The sequence below is a fragment of the Cyprinodon tularosa genome, unplaced genomic scaffold (genome assembly GCF_016077235.1).
Source record: "Cyprinodon tularosa strain WSP-4 unplaced genomic scaffold, ASM1607723v1 ctg56, whole genome shotgun sequence".
Lineage (NCBI taxonomy): Eukaryota > Metazoa > Chordata > Actinopteri > Cyprinodontiformes > Cyprinodontidae > Cyprinodon > Cyprinodon tularosa.
This window is the reverse complement of record NW_024039296.1, coordinates 1,930,603-1,941,549: the sequence shown is the minus strand read 5'-3', so window position 1 is coordinate 1,941,549 and position 10,947 is coordinate 1,930,603. Positions and strand designations below refer to the sequence as shown.

Below are 10,947 nucleotides of genomic sequence, written 5' to 3'. Positions count from 1 at the left end.
CTGCGTTTTTCCTCCCAAGTGACTCTGGAGTTGAGTAAAGGCTAGACATACCCAAGGGAGAACAAGGAAGGGCATAATGGCATAATGAACTAATTAATAATTAACTCTTCAAAGGAAGTCAGTTCTGACCTACTGGTCTGGAATGGCCATTTAAAGTGTGACAATGACATAATATTTGTATTACTTCTATATTATATGGGGGAGTGTTAGCCTAGTGATTAGAGCAGTGCGCTTGTGCTCTGAGAAGGTTGCAAGTATCCAGTTCGATTCCCTTAGCCTGCACTCTAGGTTCCTAAGCAAAACCCCTAACCCATGATTTCTCCCCAGGCACCACACAGTGGCAGGCCCACTGCTCCTCAAGGGGAGGGCTGAAGATGGAGAAGTAAATTTCTCCAGTGTGAGATCAATAAAGTTAAAAAAAATTCTAAATATAATATAGTTCTAGCTTATAATTTCATCCATAGTACATGTTCTTTAATAGATTTTGTTAGTTCTTTATTTTGATGCGTGCATGGGTTCATTGTAATGATTTAAAAATGTATTATGCATATATTTCTGCATACAGTATCACCTCAAGGCCTTTTACAGAGACAAGTCAGTCAGATGGTTATAAGTTTTTAATTGAAAGAAACCCAGATAACAACATTAACTAATTAGCCACTGATTTTGCAGGTTCCACTGCCCCTAGTTGATAATGCAGGGACTGTAGACATTTGCCTGCCTTATTTTGTTGAATTTGCAGCAAACCTTTACATCGACCAAATGCATTCAACAGTGGAAAGAAAAAACTCCCTTTTGATAGAAAAAAAAAAACCTCCAGCAGAACGAGGCTGTGAATGTCCTTCATAATGGTTTTATGATAGCCCAGATTGCACTGAAATTGGCCTTCAGCTCTTTTGGATTGTTAGGTCTGGCATATCACATCTTCCTCTTCACAATCCCCAACAGATTTTCTATGGGATTAAGGTCAGTCGAGTCTGCTGCCCAATTAAAAACAGGGATACCGTGATCTCCAGGGTGCAGTTATCCTATTGCTTGTATTAGTTTTGCTACCACATTGTTTTCCTCCCTTCACCTCTCTATTAATGTGCCTCTTTAGCACTGATCTTTTGTTTTTGCCCTCCTCCTGCACATAATCAGTGGTTGTCTTTTGGACAACTGTCAAGTCAGCAGTCTCCTCCATGTTTCTGTAGCCTACAGAACTAAAGTGAGAGACCTTTAAAAACATCCCCGGTGTATCAGCTGGTTAGAGTGGCACCAGGTGACTTCAATATTGGACCATTTTTCAATATTGTAATTTCCCGAGATACAAGGACAATCCAAAGTGGCTTCCATTATATAAACAGTAAAATAAAAGTGAAATAACAGCAAGCAAAGATAAGATTTGGTGAACAAATTTTTAATGCAGAATTGGAGAGCAGAAGTAAAATAAAGCAGAATGAGGAAAAGTGCTCACAATGTCCTCCAGTAGCCTAAGCCTATAGAGGCACAGAGATAGCTCAGAAGAATCAAAGCCACTCTAACTACAGAATGGAAAGTCTTTAAGGTAGAGAAATATGATCTTTAATTAGCTTTAAACACAACCCTTCTATTTCTAAAGAAGAGATATCGTAGAGCACAATTCTGCTTTCATTGCTTTACTCTTCTTCTAGTCTGCTACTAGCCTAATTACCAAGGCCTGGTCCCCCAATGAAACTTTTCCTTTTGGAGAGAAAAAAAACAAACAAAAAATCCACAAACATCTGAGTACATGTGTGTATGTTAACTATTTCTTCTTATTTCCCACCATTCGTCACTGTTCACATAACAGCCCTACAAAAATGTATGTTTTTTTTTTTATTCCAAATTATATATTCCCCAAATCTATTTATGTAAACTTGATACCAAACAAAAAAGTCTTCATATGTGTAAAATAATACTTGGAAATTAATATTTTTCTGATTCTATCTAGTCAGATCCGGTCTTGAAAACAGGATTTTTATTTTGATTTATTTTGTATTCTTTGTCTTTACAATAAATAGAGTTTGATTCTATTCCAACATTTATGTAAGCAATGGTTTTAGATAAGGATGCAAATCAGAAAAAGTTCAGGAAAATCCTGAAACTAGCTGAACTATCTTGGTTTAATCAAATAAATAGTTTCCATTGGCAAACACACCAAAGGCACATGATGTAGATGCAGAAGATTATTTAACAAAGTATTCATTTAAGGACATGGATAAGTACACAACCAGACTGTTACCGGTAGTTTATTTTTAGTTTTATATTTTTGTCCTCAAAAGAATGTCTGACAGTTGAATAATGCACATCATATGTCACCTTAAAGGTGGAACACGTTTTGTAAGGATCTGTTTCATAACAGTTTTAGACTGTTATTCCCACTGTATTAAATTAAACTTTAATGTGACGCAGCATTCATTCATTTGAGCATTTTTAAATTTTTTATTCGGTTTGCAAAGCTTTTCAGATCTTATTCAACCAAAATCATATTAAATTCTAAGGAACGTGGAGGTATGCTGATGGAGTGTAAGATGCAGACAATACAGGAAAGCCACGTGGAGAATGTTAAACATTTCACCATGTTTCTTCCAGGTGACCTGCCTGGCCAAACTGAAAATCACCTAAATCTGGGAATGTTGCAGGAAAAGGGTTCATGTGACCTCCTCTCATGTGAATAGCTTTCCCAAATCTTGTTAATGCACCTAGCCGTTTCCGAGGTCCTTTCCCAGTTTCCCAAGGTTCAAAGATTAGCATCGGAGCGAGGCCGCCATCCAAGAAGACAGGTGACAGATTCACAGGCCGATCTGGTGATTAGACTGGGATAAAGAGCCGAAGCTGAGAGCCGGGAGCACACCCACGCACATCACCTCTGATGAAATCAACCTGCATCACTGAATCTAGCATATGATCAATTCCAACCTCAAGACTGCAGTGGATTCATCTGATCAATCTGAAATTACTTCTAGGAAATAAATGTAACTATTTCTCCTCGGCAGAGTCCAGAAAATGTGTTCCACTGACAAAGTGAAAAGGAATTTCACTTTGAAAACATAGTAAACTCTTTCATTCTGAAGTCTTTCATTCTGAAGAACTGCTGGATTTTTTTTTTATTACTTCCTTAAGACATGAATAGTGAGGAATGTGTTAATATCCAGTAAGAGGTAACTATGACAGCAATTCCTCAGCAAATCACTTTGACCCTGATAGGAATTAGATACGTCACCAGTGCATCATAGACCCTCGCTGAACCTAAATGACCTTTTTCCCCTTTGCCCTTTTTTGGTGATTAATAGCTTCTTTTATTCGTTAAGGTTTAGATGCAAACTGAAATCAGTTAATAGTTGGACTCTGAATCTAATCACAATTTTTATTTTAATCTACAGTCATCCTGAAAATAAATCAGCCTCCATGAATTTTAGGATTTTCTGTATTAGGGTTTAAAAAAACAAACATCTGGTCCTTACCAAATATTAAAAATATCAAACCTAAAGTGTTCTACTACACATGTTGAGCCTGGTTCTGCCAGAGGTTTCTTCCCAACAGGGAGTTTTTCCTCTCCACTGTCGATCTATGCTTGCAGATCATTGACAGGTTCTCTCAACCTGTGTTATCCAAGCTGGGCTTCCATCTTCCAGGTCCCTGAGTGAAGCTCTAGAATCAGCTCACGCAGTCCACTGGATCTCCCCATAAAGCTCAGCAGACCGTCTCGCTAACCAGCAGTCTACAGACTGACCAACTTCATCTATCTCTACTCCACCACCAGTTTCAGGCCTGGGGGGAAACAGCCCTATTTTTGCTCCTGTTCATGCATATCTATCAAAATTAAGCGCTATGTTTCTTGCAGAGGTCTGAGCGCCAAAGACAGAGTAATTGTATCAATACATTTCTTCTAATTGTCTTTCTCTTCGTGTGAGTTTTTCAGATTGAAATATCTTATTGGCCATGTAGGTAAACAAAGGTACCAATTGGGGCTGTGTATACTTTGGTGGCACTTTAATAAAAAAAAACAGACCAGACCAGAGCAGATGAGTACTGCTTAATTCCTGGATTTATTAAGACGCTCACACTGATATAGCTTTATATCTGTTTAACTTGCAACATTTAAGAATTGTCCTATTAATATTCGCGGTGTGGTTCAGTTGCGGCCCGGTTCTCAGATAACAAGGAGCGCATGATGACCGTGTCATCTCCTATTTATAAATCTTCTCAACTCTACAATTTTTAAAACGGCTTCAAAAGAGCGTGGTGCAACCTGGGATGACGCCAAGACTGAGGTTCTTATTTGGACAGAGGGCACACTATCCAGGCGATGTTGGACGGAACAAAACAATCTCTAAAGTTTACCTACTAGAGAGCAGTAGTACCGTAAATCATCACTAGGAGGCAAGGAACCATGTTAGATTGATGTGTAAACGGTCGTAAAGAACCGACCTCGGCATGGTTAACTGATCCAAGCTCAGTCCAAACTCTGCATGGATCGGTTTTCAGAGGCTAGTGTAAATGGGGCTATTATTGACTGGAATGTCCAGGTGTGCCCCTTAGATAAATAGAAAATCTGTCCAGAATGCTTTAGATTTATCTCTGCTGTAACATAGTGGAAATAATTCAATTTATTTATACAGCGCATCATCTCAAGGCTCTTTAAAGAATAAATATAAATTAGTGTCTTAAGTTTCTCCTCAGTCGTTTTATCTAGTTCTGCAGAGGGCTGGTAATGATTTATTTATTCCGATCAGACATTTTAAGACCAGAGGAGCATCTTAAAGATGCAGGGAAAAGGCTTTTGGGTACAGATGCTGCCCTTCCTGCCTTAACTTTTCCTCATGAGCTGAACAATAAAAAAAAAGCACAAAGCCTTTTGTAATGCTTTTTTATTGATGAGTTATCTGAACAGGACTTTCAAAGCTACTGGAGACCAAAATAAAAAAAGAGGATTTTAACAGAAGGCCTGACCAGATGCATGGACTGTATAAAGTATAAAAACAACAGCGATGGTCAACAGATATGGGCAGGACTTAGAAAACAGATTGGGGTAGAATATTACCCTCCTTATCCTGTTGGTTTGTTAACTGTTACAGGTAACCGTTAAACATCTGTTTTAGGGTAAGAACAACTTCAATAAATATAAAAGTGGGATACCTTAGTTAGAAAGAACCCATTTGGTCAAAGAAGAGGAGGGAAAATGTTTGACACAATCTGTACTTGGGCTGTAACTGGACTTCTGGAGTCCAGACCAGGGTTCTGTCTAATACTGTTCATTGATCCATAGATACACACAAACACCAACGACAGCTTCAAACTGACAGGAGGCACACAAAAAAAGAAAATTTTTTTAGAAGACCCCAGGCATCAGTTCATCTCCAGCGAGCTTTAAAGAGCAGTCCAAGAGTCTGCCCACACAGTTCAACTCCACTGACTTATCCATTTACACAGTGGGGGTTTTCCCCGCTGTCGCCGTCTGCTGCTGGAGGTATGTGGGCCGTTTGATCCGGGGTTTCCTGCGCTTGGGTTTACTCTTGGCTTTAGTGAGCTGGACCACGAAAAAGGACAGAACGACCATTGCTCCCAGGAAGGCGAACACAGGGATGGTTTGACCCACTTCCTGGTTGTAGCGACCCGGCATTATCCCTAATGAAGAGAGGAAGAGCAAATGTCACATAGGGGCTTATTACTAATCATCTCAGATTAGGATATCAACAATTATATTATGAAATTAATTGATTTATTATAATAAATAAGTGTTTCAAGCATTTATTTTAGTTCATTTTGAAGGCAAACAAGCACTAACATAGTACATAGTACTAACAAGTACTAAAGGTTCTAAAACTATAGGTATTGGTACATTTGGCATGTACCAAATTTATTTGCAGATTGAGGCATGCAATGCTCCATGCAGCTTTCAGCATTTCATTGGACCTTTTAAAATAAAGTGTGCTGTCATCCCTAGATGATTTTGAAATTTACAGTCGAAGGTAAGCAACATTTGGCTCAATTTCTGTAAATTTATGGCACAGTTCTGTTATTCATTCTGTGCAGTTTGACTAAAAACAACCCTCTAACAGAGAGCTGTCTTCTAAAGCTTTTGCTCGTCAGATCAGAGGTCCTCTCGTAATAAACCTAAGCTGCTCCTGCAGCACAATTTGGTAGCATCAACATCATCTTACTTTACATTAGATTTTTATTTTTATGGCTGTCTAAAGCAGCACTCAATCAAATAGCACATATTAATTCAGGTTTTTTCACAACCTCTTTATGTCAAATAACTGCAAAGAAACACTCATAAATGCTTGGAAAACAGGTAAAGGATATGAAAAGCATATGTTAATGACCATATAGGACATTTAAAAATGTCGGGATAAAGACTGAACAGTAAAAATGAATTTCATTCCTTTTCACTTTAGAGAATCCTTCAGTTAAACTTTCACATCAAGAAACTGAAAGTACAAACTAGCAGAGCTCTGTTACCTCCAGGTATGTCCCAGGCCCCGCTCTCCCCAGGCGACAGGGGTCGAACCTGGGGCCGGTAGGACTTCATATTAGGGAGAGCCACTTTGTCCAGATCCACAGAGAGCAGCTTCTGGTGTTTCCACAAGTTACTGAGGCAGAGGAGAAACATGGAGGCCGAAGCAGAAAGTGAGTTTTAAAGCTAATTTTGCCACTACTTTCAGTTCAATAACTCGGTTGAAAGAACACATTTTAGAGGACTTTATGCAAACCTGCAGCTTCACAGGATAATTATGCTATTTAAATAAGAAACCTTCCTATTTTAAGTATGCAGCTTGGATAAATTCATCAAGGAGCAGAAAATAAGCAATAGTTCATCCGTAACTTGCTTAAATTTTTTAAACTTAAACTAAATCAATGTTGGTGTTACCTGGGGGCCGTCTCATTGAGTGGCTGTGGTTTTGCCCAGGACAGATGGGGGCACGCTGGCAGGGGACGTGGTTTCGGGTCTCCCAGGTGAGCCTCCAGTACCTTGGAATAGCGATACAGGTGGTTCCCTACAAAATTCCAGGTATTTTTAATGATAGTAAATAAAAGTAGACAGAGATAAAATATGTGCTTTTCCTGACAGACTAACCTGTAAACAATGAGCAAAATAAGGCTAGGAAAAAGTTTCATAAATATAAGCAGAGTATCAGGAATTCTGCAGTTAGGTCAAGAAAAACAAAAGCGTTTATGGCCTTCTTAAGACTACATTTTTATTTTATTTTTTTCCATACAGTTAATTCCAAGCAGACTGCAAAAAGCAAAAGCTAAACAACAATAAAATCCTCATCAACTAAACATGCAGGTCTAACCAGTTTCTTTCAGGTTTGAATATCAAACCATAAACTTGAGGTATGAAAAATGGCAACAAAACAAATGTTAATCAGAAACTTTACCTATCCAAGCACACCATTTTGAATTATTCAAATATGATTACATTGCATGTACTAGAAAATTACAACTCTGCAAAAAAAGACTTCTTGGTTCAATAAATTTATTTAATAAGCTTTAGCATTTTGGAGAAAAGAGGCTAATAATAATAATTAACAGTTTCACCAAAATGATCTTTAAAGATTTCTGGTTATTTAGAATGTAATGGCAAAGGAAGTTTATTTTTACAACACATTTTATTAAACCGCACCAATATAAGGAAAGAAACCAGAAAAGTACAAGGCAGTGGCATGGTAAAGAAAAGGTGTAAAACATACTTAATCTAATGTAAAAACAGGTTTAAATAAAACTGTCAAAGGTGAAACTTTGACAGTTTTGATTGGTGTCTTTCAGATAAATGGACGCTTTTATTTTTCACTGTTGCATAATGTTTTGAAGGATTCGCTTTTCTAAGATTGAAGAACACAGCATCACAGATGAGGCTTTGTTCCTTTTTATGCAATATTATTTTTAACTGCTGATCGTGTGTTCAGATTTTATATAAGTTGAACTGATTCAAGAAAGGCAAAAAAAAAAAGCCTTATTAGATTTCCTTCTCACCTTCCAGTCTTAGCGGCAGCTGCCGCTCTGCACCAGCAGGAGGCGCCACTCTGCTGTGGGAGTGGCTGAGGCTGGGAGGGGTCATACTGTAAGAAGTATACTGCAGCAGGGCATCCAGTAGCCAGAAACAGTCTGAAGAAGAACGACAACAGATACAAACAATATGAATAAGAAGCTTCAAATGTCTGAGAACAGAATGATGATGAGAAGTTCAACCTTTTTGTCTGTGACTGTCGTCGATACAGTTCGAGTCTCCGTACAGAGCGATGCGACCTCCCCCCTCTGAAGGGGTTTGGTACAGTCCCAGGATGGGAACTCCCTCCACCACCGCCGTCTCCTGCTTTAACACTTCCAGACCTAAACACACACACATACACACGCATTGGATTTGGATTTTTTTTATCAGAGACAGATTAAAAATGAACTGCCAGAGTGTATATGGCTTCCAGCCAGATTCCTGCTACACTGAGCTGGGTTTAATACTTTAAAGGAGATCCTGGTACCTTGATCTTTTAGGTTCTTGGCAATCACAATTCCATCTTCTGGGAAACGGGCAATGCTGCAGCCTGAGGCATAGTACACTGCAACAACGTTAGAGAGAAAGCTTTGTTTCTTGCCTGTATCAATGAAACCTAAGAGCACAAGAGCAGGAATTTTATAAAATCTTACTATCATGATCGGCCATGGTGAAATCCCCCTCATACAGGCCGTCGCTGAAAGCCATCCCCCACACTGATATCAAGTCATTCAGAGCTGGTACATTAGCGCCCCCAGTGTCTGGCATCCACCATTGCCTGCAGGTTGCATTAGAAACATATTTTACCTTTACAAATTTAGGAATGAAAAAACAAAAATAAACAAAAAGAAATTAGATATAATCTTGCTGCTTTTTCAGGAATAAAACTAATTTAAATCGTTGACATTCAAGTCCTGACAGCTACACTGATAAAATACAAAAACAACTGACTTATTGGCTCTGAATGCAGCTATGAATAAAATTATCTAAATGGAATAAAAAATAAAACAATGCTATTAAATTAAAACAGAAATACCAGGCGGAATATTTTAAAGCTATGAAGCTTCTATTTAAATGCGTGCTGTATATCATTTTAAATCTCTGGCGGGACCGAAATGAAGAAGCTGAGTAATGGTTATCAGCAGGAGGAGCTCCGAAAGAGAGAATCCGTGATGTACGACATCTATTAGAGAGAGGACAAATAAATAACGCAGCACAGAGAACCTGTGACACAGAACTGCATTACACAGATCATCTTGGGAGCATTATTACACGATAAAGCTCCAGGTGACCATATTGGTGAGGAAATCGAACGTTTATCACTGAAGTGCTGAATAAGTGGGCGGCAGGAATCATTGTTCACTTCACAGACCTGTTGATAAAATGGATATAAAGCTATGCTGCTGTGATGTCATATTTCAGCACATTTATGTGTGGGCTAAATAAACACCGTCAGAGTGCATTCGCAAAATATATAGCGTTGGACTACAGGGTGTAATTACTACAATTTGTTTCCATAACAGATAAAAATAAAGTGCATCTGTCAAACCTTTTAGGTTGTTCTGTATCCACTAAAACAAGCACGTACTGCAGTTTTATCTAAATAAAAATCTCAAAATACGTAAATTACAAACGGCCTACATAAGAAAACAGAGCATTAGCGATAGAAATGGACAAAAACAATAACAGTTTAACTTTTACGGCTGCAGATAAACAGTCTTTTCTGTCTTTAGTGGGAGAAAAAACTGTGCAATTTGTTAGCAAGCGTAGTGAAAATGGAACTTTAGGAAAAATATCACCTCTATCCGGTTCTGTAACTAGTCTAATTTAACCATAAGTGGACAAAAAGCAGAAGACCAACTTCACAATGTCAATACATATTCACCAAAGATAAAGCCCCAACGGAAAAATACGAAAAAGAAAAAAAAAAGAAAAACAGATTTATTTTACTGATCACCAACATTTAAATATATATATATTTTTAGTCATCTCAGTTAGTCATCTTTTATCTGGCTTTTTTTTTTGTATGTATTTTTTACATTTCTTATCCAAATTCATTTTTAACCAAGTGTGAATATAATTTGAGATTAAGAGTCACTTATAGGCTTATTCTATATTTTCCCACTGTTTACTCTGCATTTCTTTCTTTTTGTCCATACCATGGACATTTTCTTAGATGGATAAATATCTGATTATTCTATATTAACCTGAATATTTTTTGTGTCATAAAGAGGTGGTGATACCTGAAATGGTATCACAAGGCAATACATTAACAAACATTATTATTATTATTTTTTTTTTTTTAGAAATGAAAAAAGCCAGGTAAGCTTGTATCATTAAATTAAAAGAAAAAAGCAATCTAACATCCAAATCACAGACAGATACTTATAAGCTAGTGCTAAAAATGAAATACTTGTCTGTTTTTAAAATTGTTACCTTGTGTTTTCGTCGTAAAACTTGACCTTCCTCATTACTGATGTGTTGTACCAGTCGCTGAAGATGATGAGTGAAAGGCCGTTGTCGATGTCTCTCCTAAGCTTGGTGATCTCTTCAGGGAAATACTCCTCTTCGCTGTCCACCATTAACAGTGTGCCTACAGGGGAGAGAAGACATTTTAAAGGAATCTTACAGAAAAAAAAAAAAACTTCTGCTAGAATCACCATCTCTGCTCTCTTCTAAGATTTTAAAGTTTTCAAAGATTTAACTGAATAGACTGGATTTCTGGCTTCTTGACTTTTACCTCTAAAAATACGGTGGATTTATTTAATTTTTTATTTTTTTAGTCTGTAACAGAATGTAAAAAACATGAAACTTAAGGGTATTTTTTTAGGGGGTGAAGTTTTATGAGTTTCAGGTTTTACAGGCATTAACCAAAGAGTGCAAGGTGGTTTAATATTCTCAGCTTTTCTTAATCATACAGCTTGGAGTATTTCCTGTGTATTTCAGCCAAT

At 37.6% G+C, this 10,947-nt stretch overlaps 1 protein-coding gene across 2 annotated transcripts in view; it reads right to left on the bottom strand.

The window, feature by feature from the left end:
• Positions 1-5,423: 5,423 nt before the first annotated feature.
• Positions 5,424-10,947, bottom strand: part of mbtps1 (membrane-bound transcription factor peptidase, site 1) — a 31,621-nt gene continuing 26,097 nt past the window's right edge. Inside the window, exons 16-23 of one of the 2 annotated variants that reach the window (XM_038305554.1) lie at positions 10,433-10,589; positions 8,650-8,774; positions 8,484-8,561; positions 8,197-8,337; positions 7,981-8,112; positions 6,875-7,001; positions 6,466-6,596; positions 5,424-5,628 (exon numbers count right to left, since the gene is read on the bottom strand). In XM_038305554.1, the coding sequence (XP_038161482.1) occupies positions 5,426-5,628; positions 6,466-6,596; positions 6,875-7,001; positions 7,981-8,112; positions 8,197-8,337; positions 8,484-8,561; positions 8,650-8,774; positions 10,433-10,589 (1,094 nt within the window). In that variant the 3' untranslated portion in view covers positions 5,424-5,425. The remainder of the gene's footprint in view (positions 5,629-6,465; positions 6,597-6,874; positions 7,002-7,980; positions 8,113-8,196; positions 8,338-8,483; positions 8,562-8,649; positions 8,775-10,432; positions 10,590-10,947) is intronic. The other variant, XM_038305556.1, reaches the window with a different exon arrangement.